The sequence below is a fragment of the Scyliorhinus torazame genome, chromosome 10 (genome assembly GCF_047496885.1).
Source record: "Scyliorhinus torazame isolate Kashiwa2021f chromosome 10, sScyTor2.1, whole genome shotgun sequence".
Classification (NCBI taxonomy): Eukaryota; Metazoa; Chordata; class Chondrichthyes; order Carcharhiniformes; family Scyliorhinidae; genus Scyliorhinus; species Scyliorhinus torazame.
In genome coordinates this window covers 84,880,256-84,905,019 of record NC_092716.1, presented here as the reverse complement: position 1 = coordinate 84,905,019, position 24,764 = coordinate 84,880,256, and the positions used below count along the sequence as shown (strand labels likewise).

The window sequence follows — 24,764 nt, the reverse complement described above, 5'->3', positions numbered from 1 at the left end:
GTCGAATCCAAGTAGGAGTATTGATAATAGTTTAATAACTGTGTTAAAGCTATCTCCAAGTCTGAACTTTCCTTTGTCAGAGTGCACATCAAGGAAGCAGCTTATGCTACGTCAAGAGCATAACAAAGCTAATTCAAATTTACTTGGGAAATTATGCCAATGTCTGCTGGGACATTGGGCAGCACGGTAGCACAAGTGATTAACACTGTGCCTTCACAGCGCCAGGGTCCCAGGTTCGATTCCCTGCTGGGTCACTGTCTGTGCGGAGTCTGCACGTTTAACATAGAATTTACAGTGCAGGAGGCCATTCGGCCCATCGAGGCTGCACCGGCTCTTGGAAAGAGCACCCTACCCAAGGTCAACACCTCCACCTGATCCCCATAACCCAGTAACCCCACCCAACACTAAGGGCAATTTTGGACACTAAGGGCAATTTATCACGGCCAATCCACCTAAACCTGCACATCTTTGGACTGTGGGAGGAAACCGGAGCACCCGGAGGAAACCCACGCACACACGGGGAGGATGTGCAGACTCCGTACAGACAGTGACCCAAGTCGGAATCGAACCTGGGACCCTGGAGCTGTGAAGCAATTGTGCTATCCACAATGCTACCGTGCTGCCCCAATAACTGTGTCTCCCAGTGTCTGCGTGGGTTTCCTCCGGGTGCTCTGGTTTCCTCCCACAGTCCAATGATGTGTGGGTTAGGTGGATTGGCCATGATAAATTGCCCTACGTGATCAAAAAAGGTTAGAAGGGGTTATCGAGCTACGGGGATAGGGTGTAAGTGAGGGCTTAAGTGGGTCGGTGCAGACTCGATGGGCCGAATGGCCTCCTTCTGCACTGTATGTTCTATGTCTATGTCAACACCCGAGAAATGCAAGGTGCTCTGGGGATTGGAGCGGGGGAGGTTGGCAGAAGATGTCACCCATTCACCCTTAGCTGTCAGTTCCATAATTGCCCCTCCGAAGGGATTATATGAGTCCAATCAGGCAAACTCCAGATTCCACTCCACTATTCTGCCTATCTGTAGATACCCCTCTACGCAAGTGCCAGAGAGCAGGATCTTCACTCCACTCCTGCCAAACACCGAACATCTGAGTGTATGACCAAAGCACAGATTCAGACCTTCCTTTCTTTCACCCTCCAACAGTGCTGCCTTACCCCACTCTCTCAGGCACAAACAGCTAAATATCAAGTACCTACCCCCAATTGATGCACCTTGCTGCGAATGCTCTGCTTAAAAACATTACAGTATAAAATAGAAAATACATAAGGAATACACCTCTTCCCGCAAGCTACTGAAAATAATGCAGGATTATGGAGTTCAATCAAAAAATTTTAAAACATTTTTTAAAAATAGAGAATTTGATTTACTCAGTCACCCTAAATTAGTTGTCCCAAAGTTGTGTCACATATGGAGTATCATCGATTATAAAACATATATCTTCTGACTTATTGAGCAACATTACCACTTAGGGTGGCATAGTGAGCCAGAAATATTTTGGCAATACAATAAATTTCTACCCTGCAACACACTTTGTAATAATAATATGGACAGATGCTTACAATTAAATTGAAATGCATAAGGCACCTGGACATCAGAATTAAACTATAAATAGAATGATCATAGTTCAGAATGATCATGGAATTTTGCCCAGAAGATAAACCTATGCAACTCAGTTATGATTGAATTATGCTTCTCACTTTTGGAATACGCTGCATGTTTAACAGTTAGCAAGCTCTTTACACAGAGCAATTTTACAAAAATACACAATGTTAGTGAGATAGTCGGAGCTGAATACATACAACACTTATGATCAGAATACTTTCAGGAAGGGAATAAAGCAAGATTACTCTAGTGGGAATGGCAGAGACAAAGAAAGCCCTAATTCATCTGCTTTAAATCAAATAGAACTATTCAGTTTCACTCTTCATTCCAATTGCATCCTATCCTCCATTGTACATGTTAAGTATTACCACCATTCTGATTTTGCATATTTGGAAAGGTAGTTCAGATTTCTTCCCCTTTTAAAAAAATTCCTTTCCTGTGGGTGCTCACTGGGCTTTTGTTCTTTGGCACCATGGGTAATTCTAATTCATGTGTATGTTTGAACAATAAGTTTCAATAGGCTACTCACCCTTGGGGAGAATAACCTGGGTCACTGGAGAGCAATATTTCCATTATCCAGACATTGTATATCACAACCAAACAATTGAGCACGCATATTTGAAGAAAATACACATCACGTTATGCTTCAGATAAACAAAACGTTTGCAATTACTTTGAAATCCGTGTGAATTCTTGTAAACTTGATTTAATCTAAACTGTACCACTGTACCACAAATTCTAGCCACTTGGTCAAACAAATTATCGTAATGCAATGTATACTATAATTAAAATGAAATAATGGTACTTTCACCATCAGTTTTGCACATTTACTTATTTGATTAGGACAAATGACAGCTTTTACAAAACTGAAAGTATGGATTATGAGAAAATTTACAGAACCCATGAAGTATCAACTGATGAATGGGAAATCTTCAAATGTCGTCAATATTCACTATGTCAATGCTCTAGCCTGAAACCACATACCACAATGCCTTAATCCACTTTTCAGCTGAAGCAATAACGTTAAGTACAATGAGAAAGCTGTTTGATAAAGTTTATTTTAGAAACCAACAAAACAATGATTTTACACTGCAATAAAATCAATGTGTACCAGTTATTACTGAAACCAGAGCTTTCACTTTCCAAAAATAGGTCATCAGAAGTTTGATTCTGCATACATAAGCCTGAAAAAGCATCACAGCTTCAGGAACATCAAATGGCCCAAGATTGTTATGTCTGGGACTGCGAGAGCACCTGAAAACTGTGCTCTTGTCAACCTTCACCATACAGCAAAGGAAAAAAAGACTAAATTGATATCTAAGAAAATAGTTTTAGATCAAGATTTTTTTTTAAAACAGCAAAATGTCTAAGGCAAAACAACATATCCTTAGTATGGCACAAAGTAACATATTTAAATAATTTCCAAATGTAGTCCTTTGACACAAATTCACAGTACAATAGGTGTACGTTGCACATGGTGCTTTACAGTTGCTAAGAATTCTGCTGAAAGCAGCTTTCAGTTACATCCATATGAAAGGCAATATCAATTAATTCACCCAAATATCCACTTTTCTGCACGTTTGCTTTTGATGTACCTTTCTTTAATTTATTTTTCAGCAACTCCAAAACACTCCAAAATATACACCGTTGATGTATTTCAACATTAAGCTTCATGTTTTGCAGTTCATTAAATTTTACAATGTAGTTATAATTCCACAACAGTATCCTTATAAATTACCAATTTGATTGGCAACTGGTTTTTCTCTCATTAAATGCTTACACTTAAATTGTTAGCTTTTTATGCGTCATTGCAGTAATATTTCCAAAAATTGGTTGAAATGAGGAGTTATTTTGTTATATGATACAAAGGTTACACACCTTTATGTATTCTTAAATTTGCTTAAGTACAACAATGAAAAAGACCAGAAAGGAAACAAAACTTACACTAAAGAATAATACAAACTAAAACCTAGGTAAACCTTTTCTTCAAACTGACTGATTACATTCCATAGCCAGATTGGAAATTAATAACTTTCAATCATGTTTTAATTCAAACAGGAGCTTAATGGGAGTTCTCGACTCTGAATATAGATTCATATTAAGTATAGCAGAGATTATGGCTAGTATTTCAACTTCATAGGCCAAGTCACAAATGCTGATATAGAAGCGCCAATGGTTAAGCCACCAGCAATCTCCCAAGAAGCTTTTTTAAAAAATCAGATAGTCCAGCAGCGCAGCAGCAACCACGCTCAAAGTTCTTAAGTAAGCCACTTGAATCTGTCAACCTTAATTGTGGGGAAATTCTCGGTCAAATTGTCACATACAAGAAGAAACTGTATTGTTGCTTCGGCACTGGGCAGGTTATATGTACCACCAGCAAATCATGGAGTCATTTTTGTTTTGATCATTGTAAAATTAATTACCTCATTGCACTCCTATAGCTGAAACAGAATGGGTGTGGAAAAGCCAACAGAATGCAAAATAAACTAATACAACTCTTCTCTTTCCAGTTCCTCAAGCGGAAAAGGATCCTACGAATTAGAGAAAAACATGGTTACATCAGAATATGTTTGTAAAAAGGAATTAGATGATTCCTGGATTTACTTGAAGGCTGAGTTACTTTTTAATAGTAGTGTGCTATAGTGTTCTTTTAAATTTACATCAGATATTATTCCACCATAGAATGAACTGTGTGACTACAATGAATATTTTACGATATAAATAATGCTTCTATGGAACATATGTCCCATGTTCTGACCATTTAAGAAATGTATAGTAACAAAATGTAAATAGACACCATTGCATCACAAGTAGATTACAAAAGAAACTGCTCCTTGATAAATGGTGACTCAATTACACCACTGTACATATGCCTTTAAAAAACTGCTTTTACAATACTGAGACACAAAATTCTCACTTGAATTGGACAAATTTGCTTTGCCCCAAACTTTCCTCAGTACTCAACATGGTAATTTCAGCTTGCGCATTCATTATTGCAACATATACCCAAATTGGTTCAACGTAGGGCAAGGCACAGAGAAGAGTTTTAAACTGTGATAGCCATCACCTTTAATTGGAATAAAAGGTCAATGAACTAGAATCTATCAAATTAGAATTAACTGACTTTATTCATATTTTAGAAACTTTACATGCAGTTAGGAAAACAAAACTTCTTATGGGACACCAAAGACATTAAATTATTGTCCACAAAATATTAGATACCGCTGGATATCTAAATTTAGAATTATGTTTGGGACAGTCCCCAATATACTTCATTATGTATTATATCAGATTCAAATTTTAAAATTCGAATTCAGCACGTTCCTCAGTATAACATATTTAGTTAATGTAACTGCATTTTCTAACTGTGTCAAGACTCAGATTTAACTGTCCAAACATTTTCCTGACAGTGAGCTCATAAAACAGCTGCTTTATGTTTTCAGTTCTGGATAACTATACTTAAAAAATGGCACCATCTAACAGGATTTTGCACCCCTTTGAATTTATTAGAGATTTATTAGAGATTAATCCTATAGGTTCAGGAGAAAATATGTTGCCTCCAAAACAAACGTGCATTCCCACTTTTAAGAAGAACCCATTCTCAGAGAAACTGTATTGTTAAAATCAAGATGATGTTTCCCAATTTGAGATTCTGTATCTGTGCAAATGGCCTCACACAAATGCAGTTCCCATAAAATCCATAATGTAAATGAATCCAGTGTCAAAAGTTATTTTATAAATATTGTATTTAAAAGAAAAGCTTTCATTATGAAACATACAGACCTAAAAGGTTGCATGCTCAAACCATGGCATGACAGAATGGAAAATCCTACTCCTTATAGCGATTCAATTACTGGTTTTGGAAATGAACTATTTCTAGAATTTAGACAGGAGCTACTTGGTGAGATGCCAGATGGCCCGGTGATCAAGAAACTGCACTTACAACATGCATCACCAGTCAAGAAAAGAAAACCCCCAAATCTGCAACATAAACCTATGCATACTAAATATATTAGGAGAAAAAAATCCAGCATTCTTAAAGACACTGTATCAGTAACATTCACATAATTCTTTAAGATAAATGCTAGTTTTTATTTTGTTCACAAATGCTTATTGCATTACTAGTTGTTTTTTTTTGCATTATACAGTAATCCATAGCTCTGGTACCAAGTGATACAGTCCAATATGAATGAATGGCCTCCATTTTCCTTATTACATTGTGATAATTTATTGGATCTATTTCAATCATAAATTTCATAAAAGAAATAGATGATGCAGAACACAAGTTTTCCAATTTTGTGGTCATAAGCTTAAATGTTGGAGGACCATGGTACTAGAATCCACAACGGTGAAGAATTTCCAGACTCGGAAAACTGACATTCTTAATCCACTTCTAGCTCAACCGACAACTGACCAGAGTGCAACACTGGCAGCAGCAGCCATTGAAAAGGCCAGTTAACACTGCTTCATCTTTCAAGCTGACGAAAATCACATGGTTAGAATAGCAAATGAGGGAGAATTGAAAAAAGAGTATCCACAATAAGTACAACCTAATATTCCAATTACTAGTTTGTTTCACTGAAACCTTCAAAATTTGAAACGTTAAAGCAATGTAACTTTCAAGTTCAAATACAGAAATGTGTTGCTTTAAACCAATTCAATGTTTACACGGCATGTTGAATATTGTACATCACAGCTATAAAAGACTTATGTCACTATTTTACTCTTTTATAGCCTCAATTTGCAGTCAAAAATAGTCTTCAGTTGAACCGAAACAAGTTAGATCATGATATACAAGGTGGAACCCAAATAACAATGTTCGAGTTCACTTGTGTTATATCTGTCCTTTGATAAGGTAAGTGACTAAAATCTTTGCACCAGCACAAAACACCCAATTGCAATTTTTTTCCTTCAACCGGATTATATGGTCAAATACATTTTTTAAATAAAAGAAATGTCCTTAAACCTGCTAGTAAACTAAATGAAACAATTTCCATCTTAAGAAAAGTACATGGTTTATTGTATCATGAGTCAACAAAAGGTATGAACAATTCAAAAAGTTGGACAGGTAGTTGCTGTTATTTATTTTGATTCTTTGGATTGCTATAGCAACTGACCGGTACACAGAGGAAGAAAGAAAGTGTGGTATGACTTATCTTCTGAGGCATGCTGGTACAACACACACTGGGGTACTGTCTTGCCCATGTCAGCTAAAGTAACATTTTCCCAAACATCATGCACAAATGTCTAAATTCAAGCAAACTGTGATTAGATACTACGCATGTTGCAGATTTTACTGTTGCGTACACGCTTGTGTATGATATTTGGAATCCAGTTATTGTGATTAATAGCAGATTAGAAGAGTGGATGTAAGGATGTGCTTGAGGCAGAAGTCTCAGCCAAAGTTATGCAGTGCTAGCCTGAAGACATCGTTGGTGCAGACCCAAGCGTCGTTGATGTTTTTCAGTAGAAATATCTGGTGAAATCCCATAACAGGGTCTTCATCAGCCTGAAAGGAAACAAAACAGATTTAGGTTCTGAAGAAACAAATGTTTCCTTTATTTGTTTGAACTTGCAGTGTGAACAGCTAAAATTGTTAGCATAAAGCTCCTAATATCACAATTGAGTCACGTGAGTAAATTCAATATATTGGTCCTTTGAAGTTCCTGGTTGAGCCTACCAGAAAACATAAGGGACCCATTTAGAAGCCTTCAAGTTGATTCTGGACTCTTCTGGTTGGTTTTGCAAAGAAGCAGAGCTTACATAATCAGCTTCAAGGGCAAAGACATCCAATAGTGAGACTTCCCAAGGCTAATAACCTCAATGCTGACACAAAGGAGTCATATGGGAGTGTCAGTGAGAAGTAGCAGCCTGGACTCCAGAAAGCTATCTTGTCAAATATGCTTCACCCTTCATTACAGGCAGATATCAGAGTTGTGATTGTAGTGCTACACGAGGGTACAAGACCATATCAATTAAGAAATCTCCTGCAGACTCCACTGAAATTGTGGCCTGCAGATCTTTGGTCACCTATCTTACTTAAATTGTTGAGATGCTTAGAGGTGCAAGGCAAGGCTTAGCAAGTACTTTGCATCTTTGTGTATACAAAGTAAGAGGATGCTGACAAAATATCAGCAGGAGCAGAGACAGTAGAGATAATGGATAGAGTGAAAATTAATTGGCCGAATGTACTGGAAAGACTGCCTAAGCTTAGAGTGGATAAATTGCACTGTTCAAATAGCTTATGCCCCAGATTGCTAAAGGAAATGGGGGAGATATAGCAGAAGGGCTCATCATAATTTTCCAATCCTCCCTAGATACGGGACAAGTGACAGAGCGAAGGAAAGTGGCAATGTGTCACTCTTGTTAAAGAAAGGGTATAACAATAATCTTACAAGCCATTCAGTCTAACATCAGTAAGGTTCTAGAGACAATGAGGAAAAGAACAACAGGCGCTTGAGAGGTTTGAGCTAACCAAGGAGAGCTAACACAGATTTGCAAATGGCAGATTGGGTTTGTCCATCGAGTGTGCACCGACCCACTTAAGCCCTCACTTCCACCCTATCCCCGCAACCCAGTAACCTCTCCTAACCATTTTGGTCACTAAGGGCAATTTATCATGGCCAATCTACCTAACCTGCACGTCTTTGGACTGTGGGAGGAAACCGGAGCACCTGGAGGAAACCCAAGCAGACACGAGGAGAACGTGCAGACTCCGCACAGACAATGACCCAACGGGGAATCGAACCTGGGACTCTGGCGCTGTGAAGCCACAGTGCTAGCCACTTGTGCTATCGTGCTGCCCATTAGTTGAAACAATAGAGAAGGTTAATGAAGGGAATGCACTGGATGTTGTAGATATGCATTTTAAGAAAGCATTTGACCAAGTACAACAAAAAAGGCTGGTTAACAGCAAGTGGTTGTTTCAGACTGAAGGATGGTTAGGTTTTTTTAAAACACCTGTATAGATATTGGAATACAGAGTAAAATTTCAAAATTTGTCAGTTATACCAAACTTGGAGTTGTGACAAAGTAAGGATGATACAAATTAACTTCAACAAGACATAGGCTAGCAAAATGGGCAGACAAGTGGCTGATGCAATTTAATGCAGAAAGGTGTGAGGTGTTGTAATTTGGCAGAAGGGATAGGGAAATGCAATATATACTTAATGTCATAGTTCTAAAGTGTGCAGCATCAGTGGGACTTGGGCTGCATATGCATAGATCTTTGAAAGCAGCAGGACATATTGAGAGAGCAGTTCATAAAACATATAGGATTTTGGGCACTGAATATAAAATTTGTTTACCTTCTATTACCGTCAAGATCATGGACCAATGCATTTGTTATCAAATCACCAAAGCGACCTCAGAATTTCAACATTTTATGAAGTATGGGCATAAAGTACAGGATGATATCCATACTAACAGAACATGACCTTGCTGGATTATGCATATGTGAAGCGAAGCAAAGGACTATGGTAGTGCTTTAGAAACAGTGCTTTAATAAAAAAAGAAATAAAAAAAACGATTTTCCAATGTTACGGCATTTTAACTCACCACCACCGTCTCGAGGACAATTAGACATGGACAACAAATGCTGACCTTGCATCATTACAGGACATCCCACAGACGAATATATAAAAAAAACTCTTGGAAATTAACACCAGCCCAGACACCAGTAAAACCAAAATAGCACTAAAGCAGCATAGTAATATTAAGTATATAATTATCACATATTATAGACCATATAATACATAATATAAATATGAAAATCTGTTTCTAACGTACTTGCCAAATTATGATTTTACACGTATACAGGTTTCCGCCAAGCTCTCCATATTCCCTGGTTAAAGATTTAGTGAAGTCCCTCTCCCCCATCACATATACATAGTAATTAGGCCCCCAATCCCCACAACCCCCCCCCAAACCCTTTTACCCCAACCCTCGCACTCACTCTGCGACCCCTCTTCCCAATACCCCCTCCTTCACACTCGCAGCCTTGCTTTTCAAATATTACCCCCCCGCCCCCCCCCCCCCCACAAACTCACGCAGCAGCTTTCCCTTTCCAACAGTCTTATAGCAACAGTGAGTAGCTCTGGAGTCCCAGGCCCTTTCATGGCCAGATATCGACTGACAAATGGTGTAGCCAGACTCTGCAGCATCACCTGTGTAGCTAGTTGTACTGTGTCAAAGCACATTGCTTAACATGTCAATTTTATCCTATTTTAATTCTCATTGGACTTGATTCAACAAAGAACTCAATTTATCAACAAGAAATTATAAATTAACAGCGGAGCAAGTTGCCAAATTAGTTCTAGAATACTAATTAATCAAAACAAAGTTGTTTCTAATCTAGTTCTTAAAAGAACTTTGGTTAATGAATAATTCTTCACAATGACTGCATGTATGATTCTCAATATGACGTTGCATTAAGGTACATTCTTCCACTTCCGGTGGCAGTCATGGAGTGAGTGGTCACACACAGGGCAGCTCCAGCTCGAAGGCGATGGTTTAACCTGAAAATGGGGTAGTTTCGACAGGAAAGTGTAGCAGGTGTGGAGATCCTTCCTCCTCCTCCCCCCCCCCCTCCGCCCCGAGAGTGGCATGTCTACTGAATACCAGACACGCCAAAAAAACAATTAAGGGCCTGGCCGAGGAACTGGAGGAGACCTGTGGCGGAGGGGAAAGGAGGGCGCAAGTGGGAAAGCCCCAGATGGAGCAGTTGATGGCATTTATCAGAGCAGAGTTCCGCCAGCAAAATAGGTGATGCATGAGGACCGGTCAAAGGCCAGTGAGGGAGCAGTAGCACCCCTGAAAGGAACAATGGAGTGAGTGGAGAAATGCCTCGAGGCATAGGGGTCGCAGATATGGGAGGTGAAGAAGGTGGTGTCCGATTATAGGGATCGAGTGGTGTCATTGGAGGCGGAGGTGGGGATCCTGGGGGCCTTTGCAAGTCGCTGAGGACAAAGGTAGAGGAACAGGAGAACAGGTCCCAAAAGACAGAATCTACATATCGTTGGCCTGCCAGAGGTGTGTCAAGGTACCAGCGCCACAAAATACATTGCGAGGATGCTGGAAGATAGAGCACGTGCAGGACCTGGCCCGAGGTGGATAGGGCGCACAGGTCCCTAAGGCAGAAGCCAAGAGTGGGGGAGGCCCGTGGGCGGTGATTGTGAAGCCCCACAAGTTTGTGGAGAAGGAAAAAATCCTGCGGTGGGTCAGGGAGAAGCAGAACTGTGAATAGGAGGGTACTGGGTCCAAGATATTGGCACGGAGCTGGCAAAGAGGCGTGCCGGATTTAACAAGGCCAGGGCAGTGTTATGGAAGGCAGATTCGTTTCAGAGTACTGTACCCGGCGAAACTGTGGGTCACTTACGACATTTGGGAGTGCTATTTTGAAACGTTAGAAGAGGTCAGTGACTTCATAAGAGACCATAAATTGGGGGAGAAAACCGGCACAGATATGGACTGAATGGTTACAATACAGAAAGAAGACAATCTATGATATGATGATTACAGCAATGGCTATCTTTCAGAAGTACTTCATCGGCTTTAAAGTGTTTTGAGATGTCCGATGGTGAAGAAAAGTGCTATATCAATGCATGCATGTCTTTCTTTCTTATTTTATTCGAGAATGTTAAAACTTGGGACACTATTTGTCGGATTATATTTAATGCATTAATTTTGGAAAGCATGCCCTGTAGTCATATTCCATATACTTATAATCCAATAAACAGTTTTACTGTTCTGTTTCCATTGATTACATTGAAGATAAATACAATTATGGATATGAAGTAGTCAGGAGTACATTACTTTGAAGAAGGGTCTGCACGGTCTTCACTGCCTTCTTCTGACTGAAGAACAAATTACTTTGTATTAATATAATCTTGTATGCTCTCAGGGGTTGCTGAAGACTGTCTGTGTGAACTGTGCACGTTCTCCCAGTGTCTGCATGGATTTCCTCCGGGTGCTCCGGTTTCCTCCCAGCCCAAAGATGTACAGGTTAGGTGGATTGGCCATGCAAAATTTCCCCCTTGGTGTCCAAATGTTTAGGTGGGCTTACGGGGATAGGATGGGGGTGGACCTAGGTAGGGTGCACCTTCGGACGGTCGGGGCAGATGGGCCGAACGGCCTCCTCCAGCACTGTAGGGATTCTATGATACTAAAATCACAACAACCAGTGAACCATTTTTAAAGTGCCATCATTGTCGTCATATTCCCAAATAGTAGCCAATTTGTACGCAGCAAAATCCAAATGGCAAAGAGATAAATTATCAGTTACTCTATTTTGTGATCTTAATTGAAGGATAAATGCTGGCCATAACATTTGGACAATGACGCTGCTCTTCTTCCAATAGTGCCATGGGATCTTGTGTCCACAACAGACTTCAGAAGCTTGGTATGATATTGGTACAGACTAAATCTCACATGCAGACCAGCAAAGATGGCAGGATATTTACTCTATAAACTTTCAGCTTGGGAGGCAGATTTACTCCTCTTTGTTCCTGCACTGATGCTGGAAGTCAACAAAGATTACACTTGCTTCAGCAATTCTCATGTATCTCGTCGTCAATATGAACAGCACAAGAGAACAGCTTTGGCCGTATGATCAGCACAAAGAAAACGGGAGTAATATATCAGCCTGCTCCAGAAAAGCTCTATCACAAGCCCGAGGTGTCAGTCCATGACCAAACTTGCCAGCGGTAGATAAGTTCGGGCGGCACGGTGGTGCAGTGGTTAGCACTGCTGCTTAAGGAGCTGAGGACCCGGGTTCGATCCCTGCTCTGGATCACTATCCGTGTGGAGTTTGCACATTCTCGCCGTGTCTGCGTGGGTTTCACCCCACAGCCCAAAGATGTGCAGGGTAGGTGGATTGGTCACGCTAATTTGCCCCTTAATTGGAAAAAAAAAAAATTGGGTTATTCAAAATTATTTTAAAAATCTATAAACGCTACAATCTGCTTGAATAGCCATGTCAATTTTCAAATGGTTTGGGGGAACCACAGATTTGAGCCAGGGAGGTGGGATGGAAGTTTTCGGAAATGGGAAGAGAGGGGGGATTAAGACGCTAAAAGATTTGTTTCTCTGGGGTCAGTTTGCAGGATTGAAGGAGCTGGAAGCGAAGTATGGGCTAGAGCAGGGAGAAGTGTTTAGGTACATGCAGGTTCAGGATTTTGCCAGGAAGGAGATACAGAGCTTCCCAGAGGAACCGGCCTCCACATTGCTGGAGGAGGTGTTGACGACAAGGGGGACTGGAGAAGGGGGCAGTGGCAGCAGGGTACGGAGCTATTTTGGAAACAGGATAAGGCACCACTGGAAGGGATCAAAGCACAGTGGGAGGAAGAGCTGGGAGAGGTTATAGAGGAGGGGGGTCTGGTGTGAGGTGCTCCGGAGAGTGAATGCCTCCACCTCATGTGCGAGGTTGGGGCTGATACAGCTGAAGGTGGTATATAGAATGCAGAAAGATTTAGACAGTTTAGGAGAGTGGTCCAAGAAATGGCTGATGAAATTCAACGTGGGCAAGTGCGAGGTCTTGCACTTTGGAAAAAAGAATAGAGGCATGGACTATTTTCTAAACGGTGACAAAATTCATAATGCTGCAAGTGCAAAGGGACTTGGGAGTCCTAGTCCAGGATTCTCTAAAGGTAAACTTGCAGGTTGAGTCCGTAATTAAGAAAGCAAATGCAATGTTGTCATTCATCTCAAGAGGCTTGGAATATAAAAGCAGGGATGTACTTCTGAAGCTTTATAAAGCATTAGTTAGGCCCCCATTTAGAATACTGTGAGCAATTTTGGGCCCACACCTCAGGAAGGACATACTGGCACTGGAGCGGGTCCAGCAGGGATTCACACGGATGATCCGAGGAATGGTAGGCCTAACATACGATGAACGTCTGAGGATCCTGGGATTATATTCATTGGAGTTTAGGAGGTTAAGGGGAGATCTAATAGAAACTTACAAGATAATGAATGGCTTAGATAGGGTGGGATGTAGGGAAGTTGTTTCCATTAGCAGGAGGGGAGACTAGGACCCAGGGGCACAGCCTTAGAATAAAAGGGAGTCACTTTAGAACAGAGATGAGGAGAAATTTCTTCAGCCAGAGAGTGGTGGGTCTGTGGAATTCATTGCCACAGAGGGCGGTGGAGGCCGGGATGTTGAGTGTCTTTAAGACAGAAGTTGATAAATTCTTGATTTCTCGAGGAATTAAGGGCTATGGAGAGAGAGCGGGTAAATGGAGTTGAAATCAGCCATGATTGAATGGTGGAGTGGACTCGATGGGCCGAATGGTCTTGCTTCCGCTCCTATGTCTTATGGTTTTATAGAGCGCACCTCACAAGGGCGAGGATGAGCCGATTTTTTGAAGGGGTAGAGGATGTGTGTGAGTGTTGCCGGGGGGGGGGGGGGGGGGGGGTGGGGGGGGGGGGTCGCTAATCACGTTCATATGTTTTGGTCCTGTCCAAAGCTAGGGGAGTACTGGAAGGAGGTGTTTAGGGTAATTTCCAAGGTGGTGCGTGTGAAACTGGACCCGGGTTCCCGGGAGGCCATATTCGGGGTGTCGGACCAGCCAGGGTTAGAAACGAGTGCGGAGGCAGATATCATAGCCTTCGCCTCATTGATCGCCCGAAGGCAGATCCTGCTGGAATGGAGAGCAGCCTCTCCACCCAGTGCCCTGGCATGGCGGGGGGACCTGTTGGAATACTTGACCCTTGAGAGCAGCACGGTAGCATTGTGGATAGCACAATTGCTTCACAGCTCCAGGGTCCCAGGTTCAATTCCAGCTTGGGTCACTGTCTGTGCGGAGTCTGCACATCCTCCCCGTGTGTGCGTGGGTTTCCTCCGGGTGCTCCGGTTTCCTCCCACAGTCCAAAGATGTGCAGGTTAGGTGGATTGGCCATGCTAAATTGCCCTTAGTGTCCAAAATTGCCCTTAGTGTTGGGTGGGGTTGCTGGGTTGTGGGGATAGGGTGGAGGTGTTGACCTTGGGTAGGGTGCTCTTTCCAAGAGCGGTGCAGACTCGATGGGCCGAATGGCCTCCTTCTGCACTGTAAATTCTATGATAATCTATGATCTATGAGAAGGTTAAATTCGAACTGAGGGGAAGCTCGGAGGGGTTCTACAAGTCATGGGCACTATTTATTATGCACTTTCAAGAACTGGATAACATTGAACATTAGTTGCGGGGCGGGGGGGGGGGGGGGGGGGGGGGGCTGTGTAGGCTGTGTAGACTAAGGGTGACTATGGGTAATCCCGGATTCCTTTTTGTCATTTGTTTATGTAAACATGCGGGCTGATGTTTGGGGGTTGGTGGGCGGATGGGATCGTTGTTACTGTTATGGGGATTGACATTTGTTGCTGATTATTGTTGATGGGTGTAAATGCGGGAGGAAAATGTGAAAAAGGAGAATTATTTTTTTTTTAATTCAAATGGTTTAGGTGCTTTGAAAAAGGTCAATAAAATTAAGACATGATATTGAAGGGAATGTGACAATATTGCATAGAGTTTGTTCAAAGGTCACAAAACTGTGGTAGATATGGGATGTTTTAACAATGTTGGGACGATTGCTCTTCTTTATATATGCTAATGATTAGGATGCGGTCATTTGCAAGAGGGATGGTTAGAGACTCCAGGAGAACAGACGTCAGGGAAATTCCAAGTTGAGAAATTAGATTATGAATGTGGGGGAAGGAGAGGATGGAATAAATGCACTAAATAGTGAAACTTTAAAAGGAGGAATAGATATTTAAGAGTTCAGATGTACAGAGTTTTCAGAAAATGAAGGCCAAATTAAGAAAGTTATAAAATCAACATAAAAATTTGAGCTTACATAGGTTGGAAAATATATAATTCAGAAGCAAAGCAGGATTGTTCGCCTCTCTTATCATCATTGGTTACGCAAGTTAAATTTGTCCCCAGATTTAGATGCCAATTGGGACAGACATCAAGGGCATGGAGAATAGACTCACTGAGATATCAATTCATCACGAAAAGCAACCATCACTACTTGCTTTCCATGATGTGGAGATGCCGGCATTGGACTGCGGTGAGCACAGTAAGAAGTCTTACAACACCAGGTTAAAGTCCAACAGGTTTGTTTCAAATCACTAGCTTTCGGAGCACTGCTCCTTCCTCAGGTGAATGAAAAGGTAGGTTCAAGAAACATAGATATATATATATAAAAATATATATATATATATATATATATATATATATATATATATATAGACAAAGTCAAAGATGCAAGATGATGCTTTGAATGAGAGCATTTGCAGGTAATTAAGTCTTTACAGATCCAGAGAGAGGAGTAATCCCAGGTTAAAGAGGTGTGAATTGTCTCAAGCCAGGAAAGTTGGGAAGATTTTGCAAGCCCAGGCCAGATGGTGGGGGGTGAATGTAATGCGACATAAATCCAAGGTCCCGGTTGGGGCCTTACTCTTGTGTGCGGAACTTGGCTATAAAGTTTCTGTTCGGTGATTCTGCGTTGTCGCGCGTCCTGAAGGCCGCCTTGGAGAACGTTTACCCGGAGATCAGAGGCTGAATGCCCTTGACTGCTGAAGTGTTTCCCGACTGGAAGGGAACATTCCTGCCTGGCGATTGTCGTGCGATGTCTGTTCATCCGTTGTCGCAGCGTCTGCATGGTCTCACCAATGTACCGCGCTTCGGGACATCCTTTCCAGGAACGTATGAGGTAGACAACGCTGGCCGAGTCGCACGATTATGTACCGCGTACCTGATGGGTGGTGGTCTCACGTGTAATGGTGGTACCCATGTCGATGATCTGGCACGTCTTGCAGAGATTGCCATGGCAGGGTTGTGTGGTGTCGTGGTCACTGTTCTGAAGGCTGGGTAGTTTGCTACAAACAATGGTTTGTTTGAGGTTGCGCGGTTGTTTGAAGGCAAGTAGTAGGGGTGTGGGGATGACCTTGGCAAGATGTTCATCTTCATCGATGACACGTTGAAGGCTGTGAAGAAGATGTTGTAGTTTCTCCGCTCCGGGAAAGTACTGGACGATGAAGGGTATTCTGTCGGTTGTGTCCCATGTTTGTCTTCTGAGGAGGTCGGTGCAGTTTTTTGCTGTGGAGCGTTGCAACTGTCGATCGATGAGACGAGCGTCATATCCCGTTCATACGAGAGAATCTTTCAATGTCTGTGGATGTCTGTTACGCTCCTCCTCGTCTGAGCAGATCCTGTGTATACGGAGGATCTGTCCATAGGGGATGGCTTCTTTCATGTGTTTAGGGTGGAAGCTGGAGAAGTGGAGCATCAGGAGGTTATCCATGGACCAGTTGAACCAGGAACATTCCTCGTCACAATGGACATCTCGGCACTCTACACCAGCATTCCCTATGACGACGACATTGCTGCAACAGCCTCAGTACGCAACACCGACAACTGCCAATCTCCAGACACAATTCTGTAACTCATCCGCTTCATTCTGGATTACAACGTCTTCACCTTCGACAACAAGTTCTTCATCCAGACACACGGAACAGCCATGGGGACCAAATTCGCACCCCAATACGCCAACATCTTCATGCACAAGTTTGAACAAGACCTCCTCACCGCACAGGACCTTCAACCGATGTTATACACCAGATACAGATTACATTTTTTTCCTTTGGACCCACGTCGAAGAATCACTGAAACGACTACACGATGACATCAATAAGTTCCATCCCACCATCAGACTCACCATGGACTACTCTCCAAAATCAGTTTCATTCTTGGACACACTCATCTCCATTATGGACAGTCACCTCAGCACTTCGCATTACCGCAAGCCCATGGATAACCTCAAAATGATCCACTTCTCCAGCTTCCACCCTAAACACATTAATGAAGCCATCCCCTATGGACAGATCCTCCGTATACACAGGATCTGCTCAGACGAGGAGGAGCGTAACAGACATCTACAGAAGCTTAAAGATGCCCTCATACGAACGGGATATGGCGCTCGACTCATCGATCGACAGTTCCAACGCGCCACAGCAAATAACCGCACCTACCTCCTCAGAAAACAAACACGGGACATAACCGACAGAGTAACCTTCCCCGTCCAGTACTTCCCCGGAGAAACTACGACATCTTCTTCGCAGCTTTCAACACGTCATCGATGAAGATGAACATCTTGCCACGGTCATCCCCACACCCCCACTACTTGCCTTCAAACAACCGCGCAACCTGAAACAAACCATTGTTTGCAGCAAACTACCCAGCACCCAGCCTTCAGAGCAACGACCACGACACCACACAACCCCGCCATGGCAATCTCTGCAAGACTTGCCAGATCATCGACATGGATACCACCATTACACGCGAGAACACCACTCACCAGGTACACGGTACATAATCGTGCGACTCGGCCAACGTTGTCTACCTCATACGCTGCAGGAAAGGATGTCCCAAAGCGTGGTACGTTGGCGAAACCATGCAGACGCTGCGACAACGGATGAACAGACATCGCGCGACAATCGCCAGGCAGGGATGTTCCCTTCCAGTCGGGGAACACTTCAGCAGTCAAGGGCATTGAGCCTCTGATCTCCGGGTAAGCGTCCTCCAAGGCAGCCTTCAGGACCCGCGACAACGCACAATCGCCCAACACAAACCTATAGCCAAGATCCGCCTCAACCGGGACCTTGGATTCATGTCGCATTACATTAACCGCCCCCCCCCCCCACCACACCACCATTTGGCCTGGGTTTGCAAAATCTTACCAACTGTCCTGGCTTGGGGCTGGTTTAGCACAGGGCTAAATAGTTGGCTTTTAAAGCAGACCAAGGTGTGACAATAAGCGATTTTCATTTCATTTTCATTTCTCTTTGAGACAATTCACACCTCTAACCTGGGATTACCCCTCTCACTGGATCTGTAAAGACTTAATTACCTGCAAATGCTCACATTCAAAGCATCTTGCATCTTTGACTTTGTCTATATATATATATATGTATATGTTTCTGGAACCTACCTCTTCATTCGCCGGAGGAACGAGCAGTGCTCCGAAAGCTAGTGATTTGAAACAAACCGATTGGACTTCAACCTGGTGTTGTAAGGCTTCTTATTGTACTTGCTTTTCATAATTGTACAGGATTTGATTGATCCTTAATGTTCTTTGAAAAGCTCCACTTAAGAATATTTCCATAACAAAAACCTTACTTTCTGGTATAATTTTAATGAATATTTACTTACCATTTGTACAGTCCCAATTTACAGTGAGTACTGAAGAATCACAGCACAGATAGAGGTCATTTGACCCATCAAGTCAGCGTGGCTCTTTAAATGAGCAATTGGTCTCACCCTCCTCCATACCCCTGTAATTTTTTCTCCTTCGAAGTAGTTATCCAATTCCCTTTTGAAGGCTAAAGAATCTATAGAATCCCAGCAGTGCAGAAGGAGGCTATTTGACCCATCGAGTTTGCACCAACCTCCCAAAAGAGTACTCTACCTAGGCCCAGTTCCCTACCGTAACCCCGCGCATTGATGATAGCAATCCACCTAACCTGCACATCTGTGGACTCAGAGGAAACCGGAGCACCCAGAAGAAATCCACGCTACTGTTAGATCTATATCCAACACCCTATCACACAGTGCATTCCAAATCCTAACTGTTAGTTCTGCTAAAATGCCTTTCCATGTTACTTACTGCAAGCCATATTCAATCCGTGGCCTAAATATTTGATGCAAGTTCAACAAAAGGCAGGGGAGTGACACTAACTCAGTTGCTCTTCTAGGGAGCCGTCACAGACGCAACAGGTGATGGGGCCTCGTTCTGTGATTTAACCAATCTATAAAAGTAAAGAAGTCTTATTACAATTGTACTGGGGATTTGTGAGGCCACACATGGAGTGCCATGATCAGTTTTGGTCTTTTTATCTAAAGGAGGACATCATTTCCCAAGATGGAGAACCGTGTTCAGTTTTGGTCTTTTTATCTAAAGGAGATCATTTCCCTACAGCAAATATAACTTTTCCACGAGACTGGGATAAGGGATTGATTCGAGTAGGCCTATTTTCCATTCTTTACTGTTATACTCAAATTTTTTTTTGTGATGTGAAAGAACAAAGACTATGAAGTTAATTCACTGGGGTACATGGAACAAGTGGAGCTTGGAAAGCACAGGGACAATAGGAATACTGTATCCAATAAATGTGTAATGCATGGAGTATAGAGAAAATGGTTAAGAGTGCATAGGGTAAGTCAATCCTCAAGGGAGAAAACACAGGGATGATAGGAATGTTGAAAACACCATCCAGTCTGCCTGACCCATCAACTCCCAGCAGTTCCTTACTTCCTTATGTACAACGTTTATTACAAATCCTGTTCAACTTGAAAAACGTGCATTTTGGTCAGTGTCAATTCAGCCCGCTTTGCTCAACCATGGCTCTCACTCCATCATCCTGCACTATCCTCAAGACGGATGGTCTCATAAATCAGTCACCTAATTCAATTTTAAGACTCATAATTGAAAAGCTATCCTTCAGTATGTTATGGGAGAACACCAGGCACCCATGGCAACATTACCCTGGATAATCTGAAGCAGCGAGGAGAGATAACTGAAGAAAACCAGATGAACTTTGAGCAACAAGTCTGAATACACTTGACCAACTGGTTCTGAAGCCATTAATATAAATAAGTCATTGTCGTTGGTACATATGTTAAGTTTTGTAACAGCTGGTATGCACTCTGTCAAGATAGAATTACTGTTGCCACTGCAAATTGCTGGTTGATATTGTGTTTCATTTACATAGTTAATGTTTTCCAGTGTTTCCAAATGGGTATTTGGTTTCCATGGATGACAAACATTTCTACTTCGGACAGAAATGCATAAGTTAAATCTGCATTGATGTTATTATACTGATCTGGTGTTTCCTCTTCATTCTTGCCCAGATCCACAAATAAATAAAAACGGGGGACCAAATTTCAGGATAAGGGTTAGACTGTTTAAGACTGAGACGAGGAGGCGTTTCTTCACTCAGAGGGTGTGAGTCTTTGGAATTCTCTATCCCAGTGGGCTGTGTAAGTTCAAGACAGAAATCGACAGATTTCTGGAGAGTGACATCAAGGGATATGGGGATAGTGGCTTTGAGGTAGATGATCAGCCACGGGGAGGCGGTAGCATAGTGGTATTGTCGCTGAGTTAGTAATCCAGAGACTCAGGATAATGATCTGGGGACCCGGGTTTGAATCCCACCGGCAGGTGATGGAATTTAACTCAATAAAATATCTGGAATTAAGAGTCCAATGATGACCATGAAATCATTGTCAATTGTCGTAAAAACCTATCAGGTTCACTAATGGCCTACATGTGACTCCACAGTAATGTGCTTGACTCTTAACTGCCCCCTCAAGGGCAATTAGGGATGCATAATAAATGCTGGCATAACGGTCCCATGAACAATTTTTTTTAAAATCTAAATGAATGACAGAACAGGCTCGACAAGCTGAATGGTCTTCTCCTATGTTCCTATAAATTGGGTGCAAGATAATTAAGTGGCTTGAAAGATCATGGAACTTTGGCCAATATGGATATGTCTCTCAAGTCTTTTATGCCCATCATCTGAACAAATCTCTATCTACTAAACTGGCCATGTCCCAGTCTAAGATAGGAGAAAATGTGCTTTTTTGGGCAATAGTTTCAACAGAGACTAGATTTTTAGGCATGGCAAAAAAAAGTCATTTAATTTTGTCTTTTAATTGTAATTTTCAAAGCATTTTAATAAAATATATCCTCACCTCAGTCACACTCTATTTATTTTAATGTTCTGTTATGACAACGAGCAAATCAAATTAAAAATTGAAAAGCTCCCATCAGGCTCTTATATATGTTGTGACTGTTGTTCATGAGTGACGGTTGAATGAGTTGAAATGTTTTAAGAACCAGACTCCAAAGTCTGATAAAGTTTAATCACCTCATAGAACACAGAACATACAGTGCAGAAGGAGGCCATTCGGCCCATCGAGTCTGCACTGACCCACTTAAGCTCTCACTTCCACCCTGTCCCCATAACCCAATAACCCCCCCAGACCTTTTAGACACTAAGGGCAATTTAGAATGGCCAATCCACCTAACCTGCACGTCTTTGGACTCGACCTCGACCTGACTTTCAATGGCATCACCCTCACCAACATCCACTCAACCATAAATATTATGGTTACAAGAGTAGACGTAGGCTAAGTATTTCACAGGCAGAGACTCACTTCCAAACTCCCCAAAGCCTTCACACAACTTACAAGGGCAAAGTCAGGAGTACATTGGAATTCTCTCCACTTGCCTGGATGAGTGCATCTCCAAAAACATGCAAGAAGCTCAACACCAGCAGTCCATTCAGTTTGCACCCCATCCTCACCTTGAACATTCAATTCCTCTACCACTAGCGCACCATGTTTGTACTGTGTATCACCAACAAGATGCACGGTGTGAGACTCATCCAAGGCTGCTTAGAAAGCACCTCTCTAATCTGCACCCACTGCCTCCTTGATGGACAAGGGTAGCAGGTTCTTAAGAACACAATCACTAACTTCCTGCCCAATTCTCATACCATCATGGTATGGAAATATATCACCCTTCCTTCATCACATAGCATCAAATTCCACTCTACTGCAGTGGTTCACTATTACCTCCAGGACAATTAGGGATGGCAATAAATGTGGGGTTTGCCAACAACCTTTGACTAAAAAGGTGTGGCTGGCAATTCTGATTTATGCAAATTCAATGTTTGAGTATATTCTGATGAGGTTGAGAGAATACTTTGGCGCTCCTTGGCATCAACAAAATGGGTCAAATTTTAGGTTGCACCCAAAGAGACAAACTTCAACTCATTGTGGACAATATCTGACACTCTACAAACAGCACAGCTTTTACTGGTTATTTTTGTTTTTCATTAGTCAACAATTGGTCTCTTTTATATATGATTCATATTAAATCGCTGCAAACCTGCAAAATCTCACACTCTCCATGAAAAAAGTATACTTACACAGCAGTTTATTAAAGATCAAGGTTTAGGTTCGTGCAAAATTAATGCACCATTGTAATTATCAATAAACAGTTAACACGGTCAGCAGCCATACACAAATAACACGTGCAAATTAGCCAATGGTACTGATGCAATGCATGGTATTAAACTGACATGGGTTTTATATACTTTTTTTCTTTTATTGTAATTTAGAGCATCCAATTCATTTTTTCCCAATTAAGGGGCAATTTAGCGTGGCCAAATCACCTGCCCTGCACATCTTTTTGGGTTGTGAGGGTGAGACCCTGCGAAGACAAGGGGAGAATGTGCAAACTCCACAGACAGTGACCCAGGGCCGGGATCGAACCCGGGTCCTAGGCGCTGTGAGGCAGCAATACTAACCACTGCGTTACCGTGCCGCCTGGCACAGGATGGTATACATCCAAAGCTTATGTTTTGCACATTGGACGTGCAAATTATATTCAGTTATATTCACAAACTATGAAATTATTAAAATTCAATGCAATATTCAAGATAAGAAAAACTCACATGGGCAAGATCACGATGCAATGTCCTGCAAAGGCCACACACATGCAAAACTGGAAAAAGTAATGCTTACTGGCAAGGAGGAAAGACAAACAGAGGAGAGAGATGTTCATTTATTAAAAGTTGTGAAGTGCTAGCCTGAAGACCTCATTGGTACACACCCAGGTATCACTAAGACATTTCAACAAAAATGTTTGTTGAAAGCCTATAACTTGGTCGTCATCTGCCTGAGCAAAAGATGAAATAACAAATGGTTACCAAGTTTCATTTCATATTCCTGCATTCTTAAATTACTATCTATTAGAAGATTCCATTTCAAAAGCTAACAGGTTTAAAATTTTTCCCTCTATAAACCCCAGAATGTATTTTTCTTGACAATAATCCAAAGAAGAAACAAATGAGGAAGAGTAAAACCTACAGGTGATCAGTTTGAAGATGTGAATCATGATGATTTCCAAAGTCGACCTGACCCCCAAATCAGTCCCAATTCCAGTACATTTCAGCCAACATATTCACACAAAACTAGTACAAATGATCCATGGATTTGATTCTCATGCATACAATTTTTAGAAACTGGCAGGGAGTCAAGAGTGAATTACCCCTGCTGCACTTGGTCAATTCTCTCACTTTGCCCAGGATTCTTGCTATCTTCTACAATTCCAGCTGTTTTAATTGAAAAAGTCACGTAATTTTTCTGTGGTGGTTAACAAGCACATGGCAAAATTAGATTAAAATTTCAAGTGAGTAGCTGACTTACTGCAAACATCAAGTCAAAGTCAGACAACATCATTCATTCAATCTATGTAAATTTGTGACAGAGTGCAAGTGAAGAATCTATAGGTTTAAATGCATAATTTATTGTTTTTTAATTTAAAGTGCCCAATTCTTTTTTCCCCCCACCTTAACCATTAGCACATATAAAGAGCAATCGTCCCAACATTGTTAAAATATCCATTTAGCTATCAGTCTTGTGACCTTTGACCAAACTCTTAGCAATATTGCCACATTCCCTTCAATACCATGTGTCTTAATTTTATTGATTTTTTTCTAAGCACCTAACTCATTTCAAAATGAACATGGCTATTCAAGCAGAGATTGTAACATTTATGGTTTTTTTTTTAAAATAAATGTAAATAACCCAATTTTTTTTCCAATCAAGGGGCAATTTAGCACGGCCAATCCACCTACCCTGCACACCTTTGGATTGTGGGGGTGAGACCCATGCAGGCACGGGGAGAATGTGCAAACTCCACGCAGACAGTGACCCGGATCCGGGATCGAACCTGGGTCCTCGGCGCTGTAGGGCAGCAGTGCTAACCACCGTGCCGCCCAGATTCATAGATTTTTAGAAAGGTGGCAAAGATAAAAAGACAAAATAGTTTGTGTTTTCCATTTAGGTGTATTGAATATAAATGGAAATGATATTGCATTTCTAGAAGACATTGGTTTAACAACAGTTGGGAATAGTGTGTGCAGCGCTGGGCATCCCATTACAAGGACATTCCTGACAAGGAAAGAGTGCAGTGAAGATTTATCAGAATAATACTAGCAATGCTTCGGGTTGGGGGCAGGGTCAAGGGAAATGCAGATTCAGGGGAACCATAGATTTGCTTTGGGTTGGGGGCAGGGTCGAAGGAGGTGCTGACGACAGGGGGAC

General features: G+C 41.9%; 1 protein-coding gene across 17 annotated transcripts in view; it reads right to left on the bottom strand.

Annotated features, from left to right (window-relative positions):
* Window positions 1-2,652: 2,652 nt before the first annotated feature.
* LOC140430694 (nuclear transport factor 2) overlaps window positions 2,653-24,764 on the bottom strand; it is a 64,510-nt gene continuing 42,398 nt past the window's right edge. For 9 of the 17 annotated variants that reach the window (XM_072518344.1, XM_072518346.1, XM_072518340.1 and 6 more), the window contains 2 exons: window positions 23,111-23,179; window positions 2,653-7,121 (listed from right to left, as the gene is read on the bottom strand). In XM_072518344.1, the coding sequence (XP_072374445.1) occupies window positions 7,076-7,121; window positions 23,111-23,179 (115 nt within the window). In that variant the 3' untranslated portion in view covers window positions 2,653-7,075. The other 8 variants (XM_072518356.1, XM_072518351.1, XM_072518352.1 and 5 more) reach the window with 5 other exon arrangements.